Source organism: Cavia porcellus, unplaced genomic scaffold (genome assembly GCF_034190915.1).
Source record: "Cavia porcellus strain 051 isolate PalLab524CR breed Dunkin Hartley unplaced genomic scaffold, mCavPor4.1 scaffold_7, whole genome shotgun sequence".
Taxonomy (NCBI): Eukaryota; Metazoa; Chordata; class Mammalia; order Rodentia; family Caviidae; genus Cavia; species Cavia porcellus.
This window is the reverse complement of record NW_026947490.1, coordinates 27,291,024-27,316,499: the sequence shown is the minus strand read 5'-3', so window position 1 is coordinate 27,316,499 and position 25,476 is coordinate 27,291,024. Positions and strand designations below refer to the sequence as shown.

General features: G+C 44.3%; 2 protein-coding genes across 2 annotated transcripts in view; one reads left to right on the top strand and one right to left on the bottom strand.

Moving 5' to 3' along the window:
* Positions 1-6,548: 6,548 nt before the first annotated feature.
* Positions 6,549-8,890, top strand: LOC134476888 (endogenous retrovirus group K member 18 Env polyprotein-like). Its single transcript, XM_063253031.1, has 2 exons — positions 6,549-6,737; positions 7,268-8,890. The coding sequence occupies exon 2, from the start codon at positions 7,425-7,427 to the stop codon at positions 8,463-8,465; it is 1,041 nt and encodes a 346-aa protein (XP_063109101.1). The 5' UTR covers positions 6,549-6,737; positions 7,268-7,424; the 3' UTR covers positions 8,466-8,890.
* A 5,466-nt stretch (positions 8,891-14,356) lies between these two features.
* LOC134476886 (uncharacterized) overlaps positions 14,357-25,476 on the bottom strand; it is a 17,628-nt gene continuing 6,508 nt past the window's right edge. Inside the window, exon 2 of the mRNA XM_063253024.1 lies at positions 14,357-16,556. Within this exon, the coding sequence (XP_063109094.1) occupies positions 16,447-16,556 (110 nt within the window). The 3' untranslated portion in view covers positions 14,357-16,446. The remainder of the gene's footprint in view (positions 16,557-25,476) is intronic.

Below are 25,476 nucleotides of genomic sequence, written 5' to 3'. Positions count from 1 at the left end.
AATATGTCACTTCCCCCTGCAAAAGGGACTTTGAAGTACTGGGCTACTGGAGATTAAACACAGCGCTTTCACACTGAGCTACATCCTCAGTCCTTTTCATTTTTTATTTTTATTTTTTATTTTTATTTACACAGTCTGGCTAAATTGTAAAATTGGCCTGGTATCCAGTCATGGTGTCCTCCTGCCTCAGTCTCCCAGATCGCTGAGATCACAGCTGTGTGCCGCCACACCCCCAGCTAAATGAGGGATCTGGAGGTAGGGAGATGATGTTGGAGTAAGGAGCTAGGCCTTCCCAGGGCCCAGTGGAAGAGGCTGGAGGTCACTGCTGTGGGCTTTGAAGGTGGAGGACTGGGCTCAGAACTGAGTGGGGAAATCCCAGTGATTCAAGTGACCCCAGCCAGCCCAGCCCACACCTGGATTTCAGCCTCACAACAACCATTTTGGATTTCTGACGAGCACAACTGTGAGAAATACACGTATGTTGTTTTAAACCACTGCATTTGTGTCAATTGTTCCAGTGGCCAAAGTAAAGAAGAAAAAAGATGACAAAGGACTAAATGTTACATGCAATGAAATAGCACACAGAAAAAAATACTATGCGGAACACTTGGGACAGGGCAAAGGACTGGAGTGTCACCCGAAGGCTGTTTTGGGGAAGGCCATCAGGGTGGCCTCTTGAAAGAGGTAGGTATCTGGGGAACATTAGATGTCAAGAACAGACTATAGGCACCTGTCATCCCAGGACTCATGAGGCTGAGGCAGGAGGGCTGCCAAAATCCAAACCCAGCCTGGGATATACAACAAGGAGACCCTGTCTTAGAAACAAACAAAATCCAGGATGATGACATCTGAAAGAATCTTGGAAGGTGGCCAAAGCCTGGACAGAGGGCAGTGTGAGCCACGGAGCTGTCTCCAGACTGGCAGGAGGCAAAGGGTTCTCCGCAGTGTCCTGAAAGTAGGCTGTATCCCAGCAAGGGGAGCCAGTGGGTGCCTGGGGACTCTACTACCTCGAGGTACACAGACGCACAGTCAGTTTTACTGTCTTTGTCAAGCATTCAGCAAGAGCCGAGTGAGCTAAGATTATTGCCTGCTCTACTAGGCTGCTGGGCTACTGGCTATTCGTTTAATCCTGAGAGGCCCTCTGAGGTCACCCTGCCTCTGAAAGGAGGCAGCAGGGACTCAGAGTGCTGATGTCACTTGTCCAAGTCACTGCAAGTACTGGGTAGTGCCAGGACGTGAACCCACCAGCTTGGGCTGCTGTTGGAGGTGTGACCTGCATTCCAGGAAAAATGACTTTGCGCTTTTCTGGCTCACAATAAAATAAAGGGTAACACTTAGTCTGCACCCAGGCATCAGGCTTCAGCCAGGCGCACCCAGCAGTAGCTTGCTCTCTCTCTCTCTCTTTCTTTCTTTCTTTCTTTTTTTTTTTTTTTTTTTTGTCTTTTTGAGACAGGGTCTCACTGTGCAGTTCAGGCTGGACTTGAATTCACTTTGTAGCCCAGGCTGATATCAAACTTGCAATGATTTTCCTGCTTCAGCCTCCCCAGTGCTAGGATTACAGGTGTGCCCCACCAAGCTTGGCTCTTTCTTTTTTTTTTTTTGGTGTATGTGCTGGGCATTGAACTTAGGGCCTTTGCACTGACTTGTATCTCCAGCCCCTTTTTAAAGTTTTGAGACAGAGTCTCACTATTGCCCAAGATAAACTTGAACTTGCTAAACTCCTGCCTCAGTCTCCCAGGGTGCTGGATGTGCACACCCAGGTATGCACCAACACCCCTAGCTCAGGAGAGCTTTCAATTGTTCTATTCCATTCCATTCTGTCCCAATGCTTGGGATGGAACCCAGGGTTTCACACATGCTAGGTAAATAGTCCACCACTGAGTTACCAGTTCTGGACAGCTTTTCAGTTTTGCTTTGACTTTGGAACCCTGTCTCAAAGATAGGAAGGGCTGGGAGTGTAGCCCAGTAGTAAGGTGCCCTTGGGTTCTATCATTAAAAAAAAAAAAAAAAAAAGGCCAGTCTTAGACTGAGGAAGTTGTAAATTCCAGTGGTGGCCCACATTTGACAGCCTGTTACCACCACCCTTGGTTAGGCAGAGGTTGACAGAGAAACTCAAGAAACTGGAAAGAATTCACACCAAAAGTGTTGAGCCAGGACCTAATCAGACCTCATTTAGCCCAGGACTCTCAGCTGACCTACCTGTCTCTCCCCTTAGAACCCAGAGCAGTTTCGGGCTGGGCATTTAGCTTATCAAGTGAGACCAGTCCCGCAGGGGGGACACCCACATGGGACAACGATCCACCTCGAATTGGGCAAAAGAGGGAAGGACCTTACACTTTACCTATTTCCTAGGGCTCCTGAATTAGGATGTTTTACAGGCTTTATAAATTTATACACTTTGTAGATTTCACACTGTGCATAAGGTAAAGCTATGAGGGTGGGGGAAGAGGGGATGCACAGCAGGATTACCTGCTGGGTCAAGGGTTTACCAGGAGAAACAAAAGCTGGGCTGGTGCAGCTTTGTTTGCTGAAATCAAACACTGGAAGAGAACCTCATGCCCATCAGAACCTCATGCCCACCAGATCGATCAGTGGCCCCACACAGAACCCTGAGGGCAGGAGAAGGGGAGCCCCATGGCCCTGCTGAGCCCCAGAGCTCTGAGCACTTCTGGGCTACCACTTTGGTAGAAAATGCAGAGCAGCCGTGTGTAGTAGCACATGCCTATAATCCCAGCATTCCAGAGGCTGAGGCAGAAGAAACTTACTGTGAGTTCCAGACTGGCCTGGGCTACAAAGTGAGCTCAAGGCCGGCCTGAACTGCAGAGCGAGACCCTGTCTCAAAAAGACAAAAAAAAAAAAACAACAAAAATGTGGGGGATGAGGTGTCACTTTGTAGGCCCAACCCCCTCTAACCTGCAATTTACAATAGCCGCCCTGGTATGCGAGAAGGAGGTAGAATAGGAATGCCTGTTCTTAGTGAGCCCTCACCCTCTGGAATCCATACTGTGAGCTGGCTTTGTTTTGCAGAAGTCTTGAGGAAGTGGCTGGCCACCCTTTGTGACACTAACAGCAGACAAATTAACAACATTCTTGAGCTAATGAATTTCTTCCTGGGCTAGAGAGGTTATGAGAACTGGTTGTGATTATTTACTTCACTTAGATAGTTTTAGAATAAACATTGTAGTCTGTCACGTTGTAGCTTGCCACAAAGAATGCCTTTTCACTACTTAATTATCTGGGCTCTGTGAATTGATCGGGTTTACTATATATGAATCCTAAAATAAAGATTGTGCGTACAGTGCAGTGCAGTGCAGTGTAACGCGGTGCAGACAGCAAAGGTGTCTCTCCTGTCTTTCTTTTCCAAGCGCTGTACCCCCCGTGTCCCGACAAGGCGTGCGTGTTTACCTTGCCCGGAGTTCAGAGTGCTCTAGACACTCACGACAAGTGGCGCCCGAATTCAGGGACTCCGAAGGTCGCTTAGGAAGGTAAGTATAATTTTATTACGGGGAAATGGGACAATCTGCTTCCTCTCCTTTCTTAAAAATTCTTAAACATTTATTATCTATATATGGCATATCGCTCAGGTCAGCTGACTTGGATATGTGTATTGATACAATTAAAGAATATAATCCTTGGTTTCCAGATGAAGGAACTTTGGATGTAGAAGTATGGAGGAAGGCAAGGGTTAGTATAGAAAGGGCTATGCAACAGGAGGAAAAGATTCCTTTACGTTTTTGGGCTATTTGGTCGGTTGTGTACTCTTTATTAAAAGCTATGGAAGATGAACATATTGTAGAAAATCTTCAACTAGAAATTAAGCCAGTTATTCAGGAATTGCCCCTCACAGAGGAGGAGCAGAATGTAGTTCAAAATGACGCTATCGCTTTAAGTAGTGAAAAGGCGTCCAAACTAAAAGTAAAATCCACTACAGCCGACTCAGCTTTAGCTGCCGCAGCAATATCAAATTATGACAATCGCCCAATTTTACAGGCTATACAACATTTAACACAAGAGGTGAAACAACTCTCCGTTAAGCAAAACCCGCCTATAATTCCCTCTGCACCTCCTCCATCTAACCCTAATTGGAGTAAAGCCAAGCTAGCTTTGGCTGATCTACCAAAATTAGGGGATTCTGATGAGGAAAAGCCTGCCTTTGCTTTCCCTGTAATCAGGCCTCAGCCAATAGATGGAGAGGCAGTTCCCCCTAGATGGGAAGCATTTAATATGGATGATTTAGCAAAATTAAAAAAGGCTGTAACCCTTTATGGCCCTCAGGCTCATTACACTAGAGAATTAATAACATCAGTAGCAGATCAGTATGGTAATCTTGCTCCTTATGATTGGAAAGCCTTGGCCAAAATTCTTTTAAAGGAGCCAGAATATTTACAGTGGCACATGTGGTTTATGGAAGGTTGTGCGAAAAAGGCAAGACAAAAATGCTAATATAGTGATAGAAATGTTTTAAAAGATATTTTAAAAACTTTACCTCAATATTTTTCTCCGTTTGGACTTGTAATAGCACAGGATAAAATTCAAAAGGAAGAAGTTAGTCATTATTTGGGATATATTCTTACTAGACAAAAGGTGATTCCACAAAAAATGTCTATTAGGAGAGATAAGTTATCCACTTTAAATGATTTTCAAAAATTATTAGGGGATATTAATTGGCTTCGTCCCACACTAGGTATTCCTACCCATGCATTACAGCATTTGTTTGCTACTCTACAGGGCTCTTCAGATCCATCCAGCCCTCGTTCTTTAACAACAAAAGCCGAGCAAGAATTACAGTTTGTAGAACAACGAATTAAGGATGCATTTTTAATTAGGATTGATCCTAAATTGCCTCTAACTTTATATATTATTAATACTTTTCAATATCCCTCTGCAGTTTTAGGTCAAAATGCTATGCCAGTAGAATGGGTATTCACTAAAACTAAGCAATCTAAAAATGTTATGCCTTATATTGACATGGTTGCAGCTTTAATTATGAATGGTAGAGCTCGTTCTATAACTTTGATAGGAGAAGATATAAACAATATAGTTATCCCTTTAACTAAGGAACAATGGGAATATTTGTTGTCAATTACTGAAACCTTACAAATTGCTTTAGCAGATTTCATGGGAACTTTTTCATATCATTTTCCTAAAAGTAAATTATGGGATTTTTTTAGACGTCAACAATTTGTGGTTAATACCTTATTAGCTGTACAGCCAATTCCACAAGCTTTGACTATATTTACAGATGGATCTAAAAATAAAGCTGCATATTGGACTCAAAAATCTTACTGGGTACGTCAGACAAATTTTAACTCTGTACAACAAAATAAACTTTTTGCTATATTACAAGTGTTTTTAGATTTTCATAACCAACCTATTAATATTATAGCCGATTCGGCCTATTCTGTTGGAGTAGTGACAAATATCTATTCAGCTGTGTTATATTCTAATAAGCCTGCTTTATTGTCTTTATTTCAAAATTTACAAACACATGTTCAAAAAAAAAAATCATTCTTATTTTATTACTCATTTACGTTCTCATTCTCAGTTACCCGGACCATTAGTATCAGGTAACAATGCAGTGGATTCCTTAGTTATGTTCACCACACCCGTTAAAAAACATCAATTTAATCATGCAAATGCAGGACATTTGCATCTTAAATATAAGATACCTTTTACAAAAGCTAAACAGATTGTAAAAGCCTGCCCTATTTGTAGACCATTACATTTAAGAATTATTCCCGCAGGTGTCAACCCTCGAGGAACTCAACCTAATGAATTATGGCAAATGGATATTACACATGTACCTTCTTTTGGTCGGCTTTCTTATGTACATGTAGTTATTGATACCTATTCTTCATTTCTATGGGCTACTGCTCAACAGGGAGAATCCACTAAAAATGTTATTGTACATTTATTGGAGACTTTTGCAGTTATGGGAATTCCTTCTAAAATCAAAACAGATAATAGACCTGCTTATACTAGCAGAACATTTAAACAATTTTGTGATCTCCATAATATTATTCATATTACAGGGATTGAATATAACCCCCAGGGTCAAGCTATTGTTAAAAGAGCACATGACACTCTTAAGTTGCAAATTAAAAAATTAAAAAGGAGGAGTCAGGAGGATATTCAGATACCAATACTGTTTAAATTGCAAAACAGTCCAAAAACATTACTGCATCAAGCATTGTTTATTTTAAATTTTCTCAATTTACCACAAGGTGAAATATTAACAAGAGCTGAAAAACATTTTGAACAGCAACAACAGTCTTTTGTGATTAATGAACCTATTTGGACTAAAACAGCTCCAGAGGCTGAATGGGAGAGGGGCACATTGCTCTATAGGGGGAAAGGTTTTGGTTATATCTCCACAGAAAATGGAATTCAGCAGTGGGTCCCTGGACGATGGATCAGGACCCGCGTCTCCAGATCCTGTTCACCAGCCCCGGAGACAACTCCCCAAGGAACCGGAACCGTGCCTTCAGAAGCGAGCGCGAAACCAGCTAGAAGCTGAGGATGCTGAGTTTGTTCCTATCGCAGCCATGGCCAGATTACAGCTAAGAAAATCCCGCCGCTCACAGCGACCAAATTTAAATCCCCTCCCTACATGGGGACAATTAAAGAAATTGACCATAGAAGGGCAACGGCTTGTCCTTCAAGCAGGAAAGCCTTTAAACCCCGAAAACTTGTTTTTAGCTTTATGTGCCTTGCTCACCGTTGCATCGGGGACTGAGGTACCTCCGCATTCGTACTGGGCATATATTCCAAACCCCCCTTTATTAGAACCTGTAAAATGGGGAACTAGTGATATTTTACTTTATACCACACCTAGAGAAATTTTGTCAGCACCGTGGGCTGATTTAACCCCCCACAATCAAGATGATGGGACACTATTCAATTTTACTTATTATGGTAATCAAAGGCCTATTTGCATTGGGGAACCGCCTTGCATCCCTCTGGGATGGCAGTATTGGATTCAACATGGAATAAAAGCAGGCAACAAAAGGACAAGGCTTCAAGCCTTGGCTGCTCAAACCTTTAATGTTACCTGGAAAAATTTAACAGCACCTGATACAAATACATTTCCTGTATGCCCTGAATTCACTTATAAAAATATTTCTTATAATCCCATAATTTGGCAACTATGTATGGGAAAATTTGCTAAAAATATTGATGGGTATATTATTTGGGGACCATTTGGAAAATTCGTTAATGGATGTGCTGAATGGAATGAGACAAGATGTAATCTCTCTGTTGTGTATAGTCTTCCAGATCCAAAGAAAATAACTGACGGAGCTCCTATATTTCAACAAAAGACGGCTCTCTTGTGGTGGGGAGATGGTGGAATCGCTAACCCTGCTGTTGCAGCCGAAGAATACCCTCATCACCTTCAAAATCATATTTGGAAGATCCCAGCCGCTATGCAACCTGTAACCTTGTACAATGTTTCATATTCAGGGACTAGTCGATCTGTATCTACTACTTATAATTTTACTAGGTTTAAAATGTATAATATTACTGTTTGTGCACCTCTACCTTATGTCTTTTTAGTGGGAACTTTTAATTTTACACATTTTTCTTGTACTTGTTTAAATTGTCAATTGTTTACATGCTTAAATAGCACACTAAATTTCACTAAGCCTTATACAGTTATGCTGTTACAACAAAAAACTCATATTTGGTTGCCTGTAAATTTAACTCGACCTTGGTCTCAAGACCCGGTAATTTCTGTTACTACTGAATTTTTTAAACATCTGTTAAAACGTACAAAAAGATTTATTGGAATAGTGGTTGCTGTACTGTTAAGTCTGATAACTGTAGCCTCTCTAGCAGCAGTCTCAGGAGTAGCTTTACATACCTCTTTGCAAGAAAAACATGTTGTCGAATTATGGCATGAGAATTCTCATGAACTTTGGTTAACTCAGTGGCAAATAAACGCCAAACTACAACAACAAATAGACCTCCTTAAACAAACAGTTGAATGGATGGGTAGAAAAATATTGGCTTTTCAGCATCAAGTGTTTTTAAAATGTGATTGGAATTCAACTACTTTCTGTATAACCCAACGACCTTATAATCAGACAAAACATAAATGGGAAATGATTAGAATGTATTTAAATGGAAACACCTCTGCCCAGGAGGAAATAGAATCTTTGCATAATCAAATTGACAAGGATTTTGCAAAGCAAAATGATGATGAATCTCTAGCACAATTCGCGCAATTGCTTGCTCAATCTTTGAAAGGATTAGATTCCAAAGGAATCTGGCAGAGCATTACCCACACTTTTAGTGGCATGGGACTTAGTTTAATTATAGTTCTCATTGCCATAGTTCTTGTGTATTTTTACTGCATAAGACGAAATACTATTAATAACCTGATCTTATGGAAATTGTTGTTAAAAAATAAAAAGGAAGGAAGTGTGGGGGATGAGGTGTCACTTTGTAGGCCCAACCCCCTCTAACCTGCAATTTACAATAGCCGCCCTGGTATGCGAGAAGGAGGTAGAATAGGAATGCCTGTTCTTAGTGAGCCCTCACCCTCTGGAATCCATACTGTGAGCTGGCTTTGTTTTGCAGAAGTCTTGAGGAAGTGGCTGGCCACCCTTTGTGACACTAACAGCAGACAAATTAACAACATTCTTGAGCTAATGAATTTCTTCCTGGGCTAGAGAGGTTATGAGAACTGGTTGTGATTATTTACTTCACTTAGATAGTTTTAGAATAAACATTGTAGTCTGTCACGTTGTAGCTTGCCACAAAGAATGCCTTTTCACTACTTAATTATCTGGGCTCTGTGAATTGATCGGGTTTACTATATATGAATCCTAAAATAAAGATTGTGCGTACAGTGCAGTGCAGTGCAGTGTAACGCGGTGCAGACAGCAAAGGTGTCTCTCCTGTCTTTCTTTTCCAAGCGCTGTACCCCCCGTGTCCCGACAAGGCGTGCGTGTTTACCTTGCCCGGAGTTCAGAGTGCTCTAGACACTCACGACACAAAAAACCAGAGTAGGCTCCTGAAAGTACAAAGTTCCTGAGTTCTACCTGCAGTACCAGAATACAAAAGCCAAAGACAAAAACAAAACAAAACAAAACAAAAAAAAAACACCTTACCAACCTTACCAAATTACATGCTTTTAGTATGTACTGTTTATTGTGTATAGTTGACACCACTTCCCACGAAGTTCAAATAAAGCAGTGAAAACACACTCATTCAATTGTTGAGTTCAAAAGTTGAACTGTGTTCTTTTCCTTTTTTGAGAAAGGGTCTTGTCATGCATTTTAGGCTGGCCTTGAACTCACTACATAGCCCAGGATGGCCTCAAATTCATGAGGATTCTCCTCTTTGGCTTCCTGAATCCTGGGATTACAGGCATAGGCTACTGGCCCTGAACTGTGTATTTTTTTGTTCTTTTTTTTTTTTATCAGTACCAGGGATCGAACTCACAACCATGTGCTTGCAAAGCAGGCACTTATGCCACTGAGTTAAATCCCCAGCCCCTGAACTGTGTATTTTTAAAGTGTGCATTTTGTATGGCCTTGGTGTGTGATTGTATGTTAATCATAAAATTTCATAGCTCTGACTGGAAAATGAAGCAGATGGATAGCTGTTTTAGAATGAAGACCAGAGCGGGGCATGGTGGCACCCAGCTGTCACCCCTCTATGAAGCAGGAGGCTGAAGCAAGAGGATCACTGAGAGTTGGAGACCATCCTGGTGTATGTAGTAAGATCTTCTCTAAAAAATCCCCCCAAAATACCAAGAACCAAAACAAACAACCCTCCAGAAAATTGCTTAAATTAAAAGGGACCAAAGAAACTCAATAACTGGGGATTTAGCTCAATGGCATAAGCACTTGCCTGGCAAGTATGGGGTTGTGAGTTCAATCCCTGGTACCAAAAAAGAAAAAAAGAAAATCAACAACTGAACCAATGTGTGTGCCTTGCAGGAGGAATCATGGCACACGCGTTGGTTTTTGCCTCTTGGAGCATTTGGTGATCTGGAAGAAGAGACCCCCTTGGGTGCTCATAAAGCAGCAAAGAGGAGGAGTTTCTGGCCCTCAGACAGGGATTCCAAGGACACCTGAGACAGATGGTCCAGCGGGGTGACAGACTTGGGTTTTCAAATTCACGTGTTGCTGTTATCTCAAGGTCACAGGAAATTGGGGTTCAATAAATACAGTCACACGTTAGAAAGTCTCATGACTCAGGTCTGCTGGGTCCCTTTCCCCAGAAACCAGGAAGCCCGCATTTAATCATTAAGATACAAGAGGCTGCCTTTGTGACAGCTGGACTATCACTTTCACTCAGGACAGTTATCACCCAAGCAGCATCCGGGATCTGCAAGGAGCTGGCAAAACCAGGAAGGCCCTGCATAACCGAGTGACCTCTGGACCAGTGATGCGTGAAGACACCGAAACCAAGGGAAGCTGCAGGGGTTTACTTAGGTCTTCTCTCAGTTACAAAGCGAACCAGTCTGAGACAGTGGGAACGTCTGTTTTTTCTTTCTTTCTTTCTTTCTTCCTTTTTTATTTCTTCTTTCTTTCTTTCTTTCTTTCTTTCTTTCTTTCTTTCTTTCTTTCTTTCTTTCCTTCCTTCCTTCCTTCCTTCTTTCTTTTTCTTTCTTTCTGAGACAGCCTCTTGCTGTGCAGCCCAGGCTGGCCTTGAACTTACAGTGATCTTGCTACCTCAGCCTTCAGAGCGCTGGGATTGCAGGTGAATGCCAATGTGCCCAGCGGCATCTCCTCAGTTTTTTCCATCCTTTCACTAACACACAATAACTGTACAGCTTTCAGGCAGCCTGTGGGGACTGGACATAGGGATCAAATCAGGTGACTGCCAGCTCTGTAGCATTACTTTATGTTTAGAGACTTCAAATTCCTCTCTTATAACCAACAGGATGCCTGTTTGTTCTATTTGGTTTTGTTTCTGTTTTCCTTGTTGCACTCAGGATCGAACTTGGGTCTTTTCAGTGAGCTACATCCCCAGCTTTTTTCTTCAAGTTGCCCAAGTAGGACATGAATTTATAGTCCTCTCACCTCAGGCTCTTGGAGTGCTGGCCTTGCAGTGGCCCAGTTGCCTGTTTTTTTTTTCCCCTAAGCTGCCTCTTTTCTGCCATCTCAGATGTCTCAGGCAGGGGGACCCACCCCCCACTTTCCACCATGTTGTCCCTGCTCAGTGCAGACTCTGGGGCCAGGTCCCAACCTCAGAACCCGTGAGCTTGAGTCATTTCATAGCAAAAGGGATTGGGGGTGCAGTTGAGATGGGGCAATGGCCCTGGGTTATCCATAGGGGCCCTGGAGGCCATCTGGGCTGTCCAAGGGAAGGAAGTTGGCACGATGAGACTCCCTTCCCGGGACTGCAGGCAGCAAGGGCCACTGGAAGGGGCCAAGGATCCAGTTCACGCCTGGAGTCTTCAGATCACCCTGTGGCCCAATGCTTGATTTTGGCCTCAGTGAGACTCAGTGAAGACGTATAGGCCCTGGAACTCTTAAGGGGGGCGGATTTGTGTTTTATGCCTCTAACACTGTGTAATTTGTTAGGGCATCAATAGAAAGCTGATGTTAAAACAATGCACAAGTTGATTGGTTGTTTGATAGTTAAACAACTGGAATGAAGTGCATCCAGGAAACCAGCACTTTCTCTACTTCCCTTAGAGTTTTGAGGTCAGAAGTGGTTCACAAGGAAGAAAAGACAACCAACCCTGGTGTGGTGGCATGGGTGTCCTGGCTGCCTCGATGTCCTGAATGAATTCAAAACCTTTCTTTTTCATGGTCATTTTGATTTTGGTGAAAAGCCAGAAGTTGCACAGTGTCAGATCTGGTGAATAAAAGAGAGGAGAACTCAGCCTGCCTTTGCCGTGGGTGACATTGGCAGCAGCGTCCACGGTACTTATCACCCCTAGTAAAGATACTTCTGAGAGAGCACCTCCAGAGCCGCTTCAGAAAGTATCAAGCACCAAGGGATATGTGTGTGCAAGTGAAGGGGGGATGGAATTGTGAGACAGGATGGTGGCAGTGTGTCTTTTACCGTAATCATTAAAAAAAATCTTGGGGCTGGGGATTTAGCTCAGCGGCATAAGCACCTGCCTTGCAAGCAGGCAGTCGTGAGTTCGATCCCTGGTACCGATAAAAACGAAAAAGACCAAAAAAAAATCTTATACACACACACACACATATTTTTGTTTTGTTTTGTTGTGACAGGGTTCACTATACAAGTTGTGCTGGCCTTGAACTCACTGTATAGCCCAGACTGGCCTCAGACTCACAGCAATCCTCCTGCAATAGCCTCAGAAGTGCTGGGATTACAGGCATGCACCACCACACTCGGTTCAATAAAAAAATCTAATATTTCACTGTATGTTTTGATCACATTGCATGCAGCATAATATCAGTCATAAATGAACAGCATATAAAACTGCAAGAAGCTGGGTGTGGGGGTGCACTGTTGTAACCCACCCAAAAAGAAGGCCCCATGATAAAAAGTGGGGCAAGATCCCTGAGATGATAAACGGGGCAAGACATCTTTTTTAAAAGAAGCGCTTTTATTTTAGCTGGCCCAGTGACACAGTGCAGATGGAATTTGCAAAGCTGTGCAACCGAGTTAGAATTTTGACTGATTTTTATAGTTTATTTATGATTAGCTCATTGAACATTAAGTACATAGTGATGAGAAACAAAAACAAGGTGGGCCTTTGTTACTTTTTGCTTGAGGTAAGAGGCATTTCACAGTGGGTGGTTAGCCAATTTATAGCCCTTGGTCTGCCAATTCCAGGAATATTTGTCTCTCATAAAGAGAACAATGGTTGACACAGCATCATTTGTCTCTTACAAAGGGAACAAAGATTGACACAGCGAACAGGTTACTCGAGGGACGATGCATACAGAACAGCATGACGACGCCATCAGTTAATCTATAATTATGTGGTTGGTGAAAAACCATATAACTATGGTTACTAGGGTAATGAGCTCAGCGCAGAATGACAATACTGCTAATAACTATCTTTTTAACTAACTATTTTTGCTAATTATCTTTTAATCAATTATTTTAATTTTTCAGCATCTTAGTATAACATTCCCCACTGATTTTTGTCAATGATCCAAATCATTGGCTCATGGAATTTTCAAGCAGTGGTATTTTTTTTATAAACTTGTGTCCTTAAAACCACGAGTTTTATTGTTTGAACCCAATCTTTGACATAATTTACCAATTTGTTTATGGTGCAAAGTTCAATTGTTAAACAAGTAAGTAAGATTAACAGAGGTCTAGAGGCTGCTGTGATTAATGTTGTCAACCAGGGAGATAGAGAAAACCATCATTTATATCAATTTTATATAGCTTGTCTGGCTTGTTTTTATTTTTGTTTAAAGCTGGCCATACTTTGTCAGATAACCCCAGGATAAATGGCATACAAGCAACAATTTTTTTTTAATGTCAGACAGAGGCCTCTTTTCTTTAGGAACAGGAGATCTAGACCCCACCGGTCTTGTAAAACCATCTCAGCCAGTGAACTTAAAGAATCATCTAATTTGGAGACAGTCACTAAGAGCTGCTAAATCTTGGTCAATTAGTGTACTTAAGTGTCTATAATTTTGGTCTCTAACTATTAGGCTGGACACTCTTAAACCTATTGACCTTGTTATCTCAATTTTCAGTAATACAGGTAAGAGTACAGGATTTCTCTTTGCTCGGATTGGACTTTTTAAGTCAAAGTGACTCCTACCGTTATCTCTAGAGTACCAATACACTTGGGGAAAGATAAGGACTAATATGCAAAGTTCAGGGCGATGGGTGAACAGGTGATGCATGGAACAAGTCGTTAAGGACTTATAACAGAAGTACAGGCAAACCAGGCTCCATTGGGAGCAACAAGGTGCTGATTAGCAGGATAGGAAAAATTATGAATCAAAGCTGAAGAGGTAAGATTACAGAGCACAGCATAAGGGGAAATACACAAGGAGTAGGAGGCAGAGTAAACACAGGTTCCTGGGGTGCCCCGTACATTGTCCATTGTGAGCAGAGGCCTGGCATCCCATCAACAAGAGGTGTCATCTGTACAGGAATTTAAAAGTTGATTTGCCATAAGCAATGTTCAGAGGCAAGAAGGGGTCTAGAGATGGCGCAGAAATTGCAGAGAGCAGAAAGGTCTCAGGAGCAGGAAGTCTAGTGGAGAACAGAAGATTGGATCTCCCGAGTGAGGAAAAAGTAACAACCCCCTTTATTTTCCTGTCAAGGAGATACAGATTTACAACCCCAATGTCTACAAAAATATTTTGTCTTCACGGACTGTGAACACCTGTGATCAGAGGCTGGCTGTTGCTTTTGGGGGCAAAGATACCAGCCAGTGGACTGTAATTTCTTTTGACTACATAGGTCCCTGCAAGTCTTTATTAGCAACCAATCAGGCAGCATGGCATGCAAACCCAACAACATTTTTTTTGTCTAAGTTTTGCTGGGATGAATAGGGCACATAAATCTATCTTAATTATCTCATAGCCAGTAGCATTGGCTACCAATAATTTACCAGTGAAATAGTAATTTTCTAAGTCTTAAATAGTGGGTTATAAGGTATCTCCTGGGGGTCTCCATAAGGAAGAACACCTAAGAACAAAGATTATCGGATACATTTGGCAATTTTAAGCTTTAAAGAATCCTTGGAGGGAAAAACAGTCTACTTATCTGTAGGTTGATCGCTGTCCAAGGCCAGAACTGGCTTGAAGTGGCAATGATGAATCGAGGCAGGCTTTTCAGTGACTCTGACAACAGTCGGAGTGCTGAGGATCACGGTGTAGAGGTCTTCTCTCCATGGTTTGAGAGACTCACGGTGATGTCTCTTGATGACTAGTGTCCTAGGTTTCACTGCAGGACATTCGTCCTCGGGATGGGCTGCAGGCAGAGGTTGTTGTTCTTGGAATAACCGGTGGATGGAACCAGTGGAAGTCAGAGCTAGCTGAAGGGCCTGGAGGAACTTAACAAGATCTTGATTAGCCAGATCAGCTAGATTTTTTCTCAGAAATCTTAGGAATAAGAGGAGGAGGTCTCCCATATAGAACTTCAAAGGGGAAACAACTACAACATAGGGGGTACATCACTCACGCAAGAGGGCAAAAGGAAGGAGACTCACCCAGCTCTCGCCAGTTTTCAATGCAATCTTAGTTATTACCATTTTTCAAGTCTGGTTTATCCTTTTTACTTATCTTGAACTTTAAAGCCGGTAAGCACAATGGAGTTTTCAATCAATCTGCAAAGCTTGGGTTAGTTTTTAAGTTATCTGGGCTATAAAAGCCGGGCCATTATCGGACCCCATGAATAAAGGAAGGCCAAATCAGGGAAACTGCTATCAGGGCTGACTCAAGACTTAGTAGGAAAAGTTATCTACCGCTACTCTTAAAGTCCAGGCTTGCTCGTTTTTGTGAACTCTATTTTCCAATGTTTTCCAGGCATAGTCCCACGATAACAAGTGGTTTCCATTTGTTGTGGTTGCTTAGGGTTTGCCAACTGGCACTGAGGCCATCTAAGGCTCACAAACTGAGTAAGCTTTAATAACTGAGGGATAAAGAAACGATCTTAAAAAGAGCAGCGAGTATTGATCCTCCCATGTGAGCGGACTGATGAGCTTGTTGGATGAGTTTTTATCTCAAGGCCTTGGGGAGGAGGACTCGATTATCAGGCAGTTGGTACCAGCCCACAGGGATATCAGACTTTGCTTGGAGTTGAGCTGCCAAATGCAAGTCTTTTTGAGTGCAAAAGGGCTCTGACAAAGTAGTAGGAATCAGTAGCAACGTCGGGGCTGTCTCAATCCCCACTGATTTTGTGGCTGCTCTTCGAGCATCAGCGTCTGCTAGATTATTTAATAGCTACCTTTCTTGGCATCCAAATGGCAGCTAACAAATCCAAAATTTGGGGAACATTTTTGATCTTTTGGCCCCTTTAAGTCAATAAATCTCATTCTTGATAAATGGTCCCATGAACATGGGCAGTAGCAAATGCATATCTGCTATCAGTCTGACAACTTGAGGGCCTCAGTGAGGGCAATGAGTTCAGCCCATTGGGCTGATGTTCCTGGCTCCAAGGTTTGCTCCCATAGAATCTGAGAGTCCATGATGGCGGCTCCCATGACCTGCTTACCTTTATAGATGTGACTGCTTCCATCAGAGAAATATGATGGAACTCTGGACAGTGGCTCATCTGTCAAGTCTGATCGAAGCCCCATGAGATGATCAGAGGGGCAAGGAGAGGTCATCATCAGGCAGCAGAGTATCTGGGTTTAAAGCCACTGTCCCCTTGAAACTGATGGTAGTTGCTGATAGTGCATGACTTGTGAGTCAGGCAGCCATGGGTCCGGGGGAGCTTTGATGAGAGTCTCCAGTGAATGAGAGGAGATAATTAAAAGTTTTTGTCCAAATGTCTTCTTTTGGGCCATTTTCACCAGGAGGTCCACCGAGGCAATCATCTGCAGGCAAGGCAGCCATCGGGCTGCCACATTATCAAGTCTCTTGGAAAGATAGGTGTTGGGAGCCGCGTCTGTGATAGCTCGCCTTGCGCGGCGGACGTGCGGCCTGTGGTAAAGAGCAAAGCCTGAGGTAGATTACCCCTCCCATCGAATATGTTAGTTTCCTGCTTACCGCGTAAACAACCCGCTCAACAATATAGTCTGCCTGGCAACTGATGATGTTAGCCAATCAGCTTGCCTTGCTTACTTTAACATGATTGGACACTGTACCCGTATATATACCGGTGCCACCCCTGGGCGGAAGAAGAAGCCAGGTAGAAGCCCAGAAGTAAAAGCCCAAAAGGAGCCGCGGAGAGCGGACCGGTAGAGGCTTTGGGGCAGACTGAAGCACAAAAGGAGCCGCGGGGAGCGGACCAGAGGAGGCTTCAGCTGGGAGAACCCAGGGCAGGCTGTACGGAGAAGGAAAATAAAAAGAAAAGGTTGTCCACTACCAGACTTTGTCGTGTGTCCTTCCTGCCGGCCGGGAGCGGACATCGACATTTGGAGGTCCGCACGGGGACTGATCACCCCCGAGACGTGGAAGTGGACAACGCTCCAGTACAGAGCTGCGAGACAGGTGAGTTGGGGATAAGCCTGGGCTCTGGGTGGCGCGCACCTACAGGGCTTTTAGACTCCCCTCAGGCTCACGCGTAAGTGGCGGATTCCTTGGGCCTCATGCGGTGAGTAACATATTAAAAGATGGGAAACATGTTAGGTAGCAACACTAAGAGCGAGGGTGGTTGTGGAGAAAGCTCTCAAGAGCTTACAAAAGTACGCAGGGTATTTGAGCAGGCCCAGTCAGGGAGCTCCCGAGAGGGGTCCGTCAAGGGGAACAAGGATGCTAAGGAGGAGGACGGGGCTCTAGCCTCGGAGTCGTCTGACTCCGAGGACGAGGGAAAGTTGAATGGCAAGGAGGCCAAAGAGACCAGCTGTCAGGAGCCTAAATCGCTCAATAAGGAGTCGCAGGGTTCTTTTCCAGCGTTGCCCCGCGAATTGCGCTCTGCTCAACCTGGTCTTCGGAGGAGTAGAGAGCTCCTGAGCGCTCCCCGGCGCGAGAGGGAGGCGAAGCCTTCCGCCCCACCTTGGGGGCCGTTTCCGGAGGCGATTCCTCGCCACGAGGCGGCCACCTGGGAGCTCTCTCCCCTTTCGCCAGAACAGGAAGTGATGCACGGGCCCCCATTTTCCGCCCAATCACGGCCGCTGTCTTATGCTCTGCCGCCGGCGGGTCGGTATTTTTACAGGCGGCTTTGGCAGGGGGGACGCTTGTCTCATGAGGTACATCCACCTGGGATAGATAGTGGCCCCTACGGGATATTTCCTGTACAAGTAGCTATGGGCCAGGGACGCAATGTATGGGAGCCTTTTGAGATAAAGCAGATTAGAGAACTTAAAAATGCAGTTACAACCTTTGGGCCGACTGCGCCTTACACCATTGCCATGCTGGAGAATCTGTCTTCTGGGCCCCTCACCCCCGCGGACTGGATTCAGCTGGCAAAGGCGTGTCTGCCCTCGGGCAGTTACCTGGATTGGCGAGCCTGGTACACAGAGTTCTCTGCCGAGCAGGCTGAGAAAAACGCCGGTCGAGGAAATGGGGGCTGGGGATTTAGCTCAGCGGCGTAAGTGCCTGCCTTGCAAGCAGGCAGTCGTGAGTTCGATCCCTGGTACCGATAAAAACGAAAAAGATAAAAATAAAAAATAAAAAATAAAAAACAAAAAGGGGGAGTAAGCCAAGGCCTGCCTCCAAAGGCGCGGTTATCTATGACAGGACAATGGATGGGCCCGGATCCAGTGGTCAGCTGGAACCGAGGCGCGGTTTGTGTTTTCCCACAGGAACCGGGACGAGAACCACTGTGGATACCGGAGAGACTGACACGGGCAACAAAGCCCTCGACTGAAGATCAGACCTGCCCTACTGGAGATCCATCACAGACCAACCAATAAGATGAATAGAAATAGCGGTAGCCCGAAATGGACAAGAAGATCCTCAGGCATATGCATGGCTTGCTCAATTGGCCCACGACCGAGTCTAGATATGGCGGGCATCCCTCATTCTCCTCCATAAGGTGACAATACACAGCAGGGTAGGTGAGTCAATGACGGGTAAGAGCGTGCCTCCCCAGCACGACTCGACCTAAGCCAGGCCCTACCCCATCCTGCACGTAAGCCGCTGGACTGTTAGATGCTGCCCAGGTCTAAATTTCTCTCCGAGGGGATTTCTTTACGGAGAGGAAATGAGTGCAAGCTTGTGTGCATCCAGGTTCCGTCCAGTTTGTGCCTGGCCCTAGAAAAAGGACGAGGGCCTCAGGGCCTTGGCAGACCATGGCATGGCCAACCAGGGTCTAAGCCAAGGACCTACGGTGGACCTACACATAGGGCATAAGCCTCTGCACCCAGTCCAGGAAGGGCTACGATGCGCACATTCATAAAAAATAAAATAGGGGGAGATGTTGGGAGCCGCATCTGTGATAGCTCGCCTTGCGCGGCGGACGTGCGGCCTGTGGTAAAGAGCAAAGCCTGAGGTAGATTACCCCTCCCATCGAATATGTTAGTTTCCTGCTTACCGCGTAAACAACCCGCTCAACAATATAGTCTGCCTGGCAACTGATGATGTTAGCCAATCAGCTTGCCTTGCTTACTTTAACATGATTGGACACTGTACCCGTATATATACCGGTGCCACCCCTGGGCGGAAGAAGAAGCCAGGTAGAAGCCCAGAAGTAAAAGCCCAAAAGGAGCCGCGGAGAGCGGACCGGTAGAGGCTTTGGGGCAGACTGAAGCACAAAAGGAGCCGCGGGGAGCGGACCAGAGGAGGCTTCAGCTGGGAGAACCCAGGGCAGGCTGTACGGAGAAGGAAAATAAAAAGAAAAGGTTGTCCACTACCAGACTTTGTCGTGTGTCCTTCCTGCCGGCCGGGAGCGGACATCGACAGATAGGCAACAGGCCCTTGCCATGGTCCTAAACTCTGGGTCAGTACTCCTTTTGCTATCCCTTGCTTTTTATCAACATAGAGGGAAAAAGGTTTTTGCAACTTAAGCACAGCCAGCACTGGAGCTTCTGGTAAGGCTGATTTTAGTTGCTTAAAAGCCTGGTCTCGTGAGTCTATAATCTAAAGCAGACAATATCCTATGGCTCCTAGAAATTTTCACATTTGCTTCTAGTCAAAGGGACCGGAATCTGTTGAATGGCTTGTACCAGCTGGGAGGAAAGAGTCAGTTCTAAGCAAACTCTAATAACTAACTGAGGGGCATTTTTTCAAATCTCTCAAGCCTTTGCAATTTTTGCTTAATATTAGGGGCCCACGGTTACAAAGGTATTATTAATGGCCCTTGCATTTTCAGGTGCCACCAGATCTATAGGTGTACAAATGTAATAGGCCTCTAGCAATCTCTCTAGAAACCCCCGAGGGGGACTCATCTTCCAGTTGTCTCACCTCTGCTACCTTGGACAAATTGGTGGGTTTTCTGGCAGCCCTTAAAAGCTTCTGAGAACAACTGGTGATACTGAACGAGAGCCTTCTTACCTCTGGCTGTTCAATTGGGGCAGGACAAAGGGGAAACACGGTTCTGGCATTTAGGACCAGACGACAGGTTTTTATTTGGAATGCACACTGCTTTTTATCCTGCAGCATGAATTTTTTTTTCTCTTTTACTGTAAACAAAACCTGCAAAATCTGTTGGCAGTCATCCCAAGTGGGGTGATGAATGGAGAAGACAGACTCTCCCCCTTTTTAGAATATAATCTTATTTTAATGGAAACATTTTGCAGTAAAGGTTTACTGATCCAATTTTGTCAAATTCTGAACACATTTGTTTTTCTGTTTTTTACTTATTACCAGTCAATTACCTTTTCTCTAGCTTTTTAGACAAACATTAAAACTTTTAACAAAATCCTTGAAGTGATTTTTTTTAGTAGTCTAAAATATATTAAATCATTTTATGTCTTTTTACCACTTTAAAATGTTACACTTTAAAAACTGTAACTTTTCAAATTGGCTCAATAACAGTATGACCTAGCTTTACTTAGTAAAGTCAATATGATTTTAAAAACCATAAACATATATATGTGTAAATATATATATGCATATATATATACTTACATTTTAACCAGAAAGAAAAATACTTGGCTGGGGATTTAGCTCAGCGGCATAAGTGCCTGCCTTGCAAGCAGGCAGTCGTGAGTTCGATCCCTGGTACCGGTAAAAAGGAAAAAGACAAAAAAAAAAAAAAAAAAGAAAGAAAAATACTTTTAAAGGCATGCCAAGGTTGTACATAATCAGTTGAGGACTAAAACATTAAACAAGGCGCCACAAAAGACAAGACCAATATTAAAGACACAAACAAAGGTTTTTCTGTCTGTGGTTTGGTGACCTAAAGGGAAATAAATTTTTATTATGACCCTTTAGTCTAATAAGCCACATGGAACCTGCAACAGTAGTTTAAGAGAAAAAAGAAATCTGAATGTTAATACTGAGGTAACAGATTCAAATGAACAAATGGCTCCACAATAAAAATATGCCAAGCACAAAACCAAATGGACAAAAAAATCCCAAATCACAAATGGGCTAGAAGCCCTTTCCCAGAGGGCGTCCTGCTCCAGTGCAGAAGGAACCAGCCAAGCTCCTCTGCAACTTTAAACGTGCACACTTAAATTATAAAGAACAAAAGACCCAAATACTTATAGATGGTTCAAGCTGATCGATTGGTGGAAAAAACATGGGGAGGGGTCCCCTTGTAATCCCAGACGAGCTCCCAAATGTTGTAACCCACCCAAAAAGAAGGCCCCATGATGAAAAACGGGGCAAGATGTCTTTTTTAAAAGAAGCGCTTTTATTTTAGCTGGCCCAGTGACACAGTGCAGATGGAATTTGCAAAGCTGTGCAACTGAGTTAGAATTTTGACTGATTTTTATAGTTTATTTATGATTAGCTCATTGATCATTAAGTACATAGTAATGAGAAACAGAAATAAGGTGGGCCTTTGTTCCTTTTTGCTTGAGGTAAGAGACATTTCACAGTGGGTCGTTAGCCAATTCCTAGCCTTTGGTCTGTCAATTCCAGAAACATTTGTCTCTAATAAAGGAACAATGGTTGACACAACATCATTTGTCTCTTACAAGGGAACAAAGGTTGACACAGCACACAGGTTACTGGGGGGGGGGTGACGCGTACAGAACAGCATAACGGCGCGGTCAGTTAATCTATAACTATGTGGTTGGTGCTTGGTTACTAGGGTAATGAGCTCAGCACAAAATGACAATACTGCTAATAACTATCTTTTTAACTAACTATTTTTGCTAATTATCTTTTAGTCAATTATTTTAATTTTTCAGCATCTTAGTATAACACATCCTAGCACTCAGGAGGCTGAGGCAGGCAGATCCGTGGCTTTATAGGATGCAGCCTGGGCTACATAGCAACACCCTGTATCAAAAGACAAAGTCATGGAAATGACTTCAGGATGGAGGCAGCAGTGGTTGTGGAGGATGCTGGGGCTAATGTCCCCAGCATTGCTCTTGGGGCTGGAACTGCAGGCGTGGGGCCCAAGAGAGACATGGCCCTGAGTTTCTTCCTTCCTGAGCCTCCTGTCCCACAGAGCCACTGCTGTGTGGAGAAGAAGGAGAGGACCTGCACCCCATCCTCTGACCTGAGAAGGGAACCCTGAGCCAAGACCAAGTCACCCTCAAAAGATCAAGAGCCTATCTGCGGGAACAAAGAGGCTTTGTCAGACAAAGGCTCCCCTACTGCTTCTCAGAAAGTGGAGTAGAAATCATACATCCCTTCACCCCCACACTAACCTTAACCCTAACCTACCAGCACTGAGGACTGAACGCAGGTCCTTTGGCCTGAGCTCATACCTAGCCTGTTTTTGAAAATGAAATGACTCCCACCCAGCTAACACACAGATAAGAGTGATCCCATTTCAAGATGCAAAATTGAGAATTATGGAGGAGGAGGAAGAGGAAGAAGAGGAAGAGGAGAAAGCAATTAGCACATCCTGGTCCCTCCTAGGGTTCACACTTGATCATGAACTCAAGGATGTTCATGGGAGCATTTTAACATTTCCTGGGCAAAAGCCTGGAAAGTCCCTTGGCTATCAGGTAATAATTAAGCTAGGACTCAGCATCCTGTGACACAGGGCGTAGCAGTTTAGAACTGCTGGATGGTGCTAGGGATGGGGAGAGTAAATGATGAAGATGAAGTGATACAGGCAAGTTGGGAAACAAATTGCTCAGGGCAGTATGCGGTGGTCACAAGTCCACAGAAGTGTACATTTAGCTGGGCACGGCATTGCATGCCTGCACTGGGAGGCCAAGACAGGAAGATTGCAAGTTACAACCCAGCCTGAGCAATTTAGTGAGAGCTTGTCTCAAAATAAAATAAAAATTTTAAAAGTTCTGGGAGTGTAGTCTAGACCCTGGGTTCACCGGGCATGGTGGTACATACCTGTAATCCCAGCACTTGGGAAGCTGAGGCAGGAGGATCCAGGAGTTTGAGGACAGCCTGAACTACATAGCGAGACCCTGTCTCAAAAAACCAAAAAAGGAAAAAAAGACCCTAGGTTCAATCCCCAGGATGATCAAAGATAACATAAAACCTTCATCCTCATTTCACCAAAAACTGATTGTGGGGCTGGGGATTTAGCTCAGTGGCATATGTGCCTGCCTGGCAAGCGCAAGATTGTGAGTTTGCTCCTCAGTATCAACAAACAAACAAAATCCTGATTGTGTCATTTTCCACAAAGATGCTGTCCCATAAATTGTTTTGTTTTGTTTTGAGACAAAGTCTCACTATGAAGTCCAGGCTGCCCTCAGACTCGCAGAGATCCTCCTGCCTCAGTTTTCTGAGTGCTGGATTCACAGGTATGTGTCACCATGACCAGCTCAAGCACATATATTAGAACTGTACAGATTGATGAGTTGGTTTTCAGTAGATATACCAGTTATCGAGGAGCAAAGTTTTTTTTTTTTTTTAAGGAAAGGACATTTCCAGCCCTACCTCTAGAATCCTAGATTCTCATCCCACCTCCCCAAGGCCACCGTGACCTTGATTTCTCATATGTTGCAATTATATTTTAACCAGCAGCTCTGAATCCCAGAGATAGACTTAGAAGCTACCTTTGTGAACCCTATATGGGATTATTAGCATGCATGCCTGATCTTTCCCCTCTGCTCCTGGTACAATAAAACCCTGATCTTTATTCTCTGTGTTCAGTGAGTACGAGGTTCTGTGTCTGATTTAAATCAGCAGATGTGCAAACACACGTGCACAAAGCTAGCAGATGACACTGGGGCAATCAGATGGGTGGATAAAGGGAGGCCAGGTTGCTGGAGCAGGGCAGCATGGCCCCCCAGCAGCTGTCATAGGTGACATTGCCAATGGGCACATCTCAGCCACAGCTTTGACAGGCAGGTAAGAACATCAGGGTTGTTGGTACTTGGAGACTTTGGTTTTTTTCTTTGTGGTATTGGGGATTCAATGTGGGGGCTTTGCAATGAGCCACATCCCAGCCCTTTTCTTTTTTTAATTTTGAGACAGTGTCTTGCTAAATTGCACCAAATGGACTTAAACTGCTGCAGTCCTCCTGCTTCAGCCTCCTGAGATGCTGGGACAGCAAGCATGTGCAGCCACAATCAACTGACGTTATTTTAAACCTATGTAACATCAGTGCCAGCCTTCCAGATGGTCCACTGTCCAGTGGTCATACCTTTGTGCGTGCCTTCTTTTCTCAGGCAGGAACCAAAAGAACATGCTAGAATTGACTTAGGAGTCGCCGTCATATCCATGGTGTCCCAGACACCTACTTCGGGAACCCAGGCAGCTCAGTGGAGAGGCTTCACCCAGCCGTGAGGCCAGGCCAGTGTGTATGCAGACCTTCTAGCTTTAGCCAAGGCTTCTCACTACCGCAGCCTGGTCTACATCTGACCACAGATGCACAACATACCTCAAGTCAGAGCGGTAAGAAAAGAGTCATGCAGAGTCCTCTAAAAAAAAATTATTTTAGCTGGACATGGTAGTATAAATCTGTAATCCCAGCACTCAAGAAGCTGAGGCAGGAGGATTACCATGAGTTCAAGGCCAATGTGGGCTACATAGTGAGCTCAAGACCAGCCTGAACTACATATCAAGAACCTGTCTCAAAAAATGTTTTTGCAGTGCTGGGGATTTGTCCTAGGGCCTTCACACTAGCTACACCCCTATCTATTTTTTTTTTTTTTTTTTTTTTTGAAACAGAGTCTTACTAAATTCCAAGGCTGGGTTCAAGCTTGCAATCCTCCTGCCTTAGCCTCCTCCAATGGTGATGGGATTACAGGTGTACACCCATATGCCAGTTTGAGCCCCTTTGAATCTTGCTGGAGGGAAGGTAAGGATTCTGGGAGTGCTGCCCCAAGATCCAACCCTTCATTCTCCAACCCGGTGAGCACTAGGCCTTAGCCAGGTTGATGAGCTGTATGACTGGGATGTGCCTGCTTGGAACAGGTGAAGGGGTTCAGAGAGCATGTGGTATGCAGGAGCGCGGCCCAACTTTTTCTTGCTCCATGGTTCCTGTGGTACGTCCAGGAAACCCTGCTCCAGGTGTTTACAACCTGTGGTGTTCCCTCTCTGGGGACCCTGGGCCTTGCCTGTAGGACATTATCAAGCACATGTATAAAGGAATTTGATTGCTGTATCGCTCCTCTCAAGGTCCAAGCAGCCACATGCGGAGACCACACACAGAGAGACTCAGGCCAGCCCCTAGCCACCCCAAGGATACTAATTATGGAAGTAAACCTATGGCGGAAGTTGCAGGCTCAGTCACAACCAGACTCTGCAGAGGTGAATGAGCAGAAGAACCAACCATTCAGCAGAGCTCAGTCTACACTGGGATCAAGACAAAGAACAAACCGAGCTGCTTTGTGACCAGGTCTGGGGAAGTGTGTCTTGCATGAGTGGGTAGGAGAGACAAATTTCTGCAGCAGGCCTGAACCTGAGAGGTGAGGAAAACAGTGAA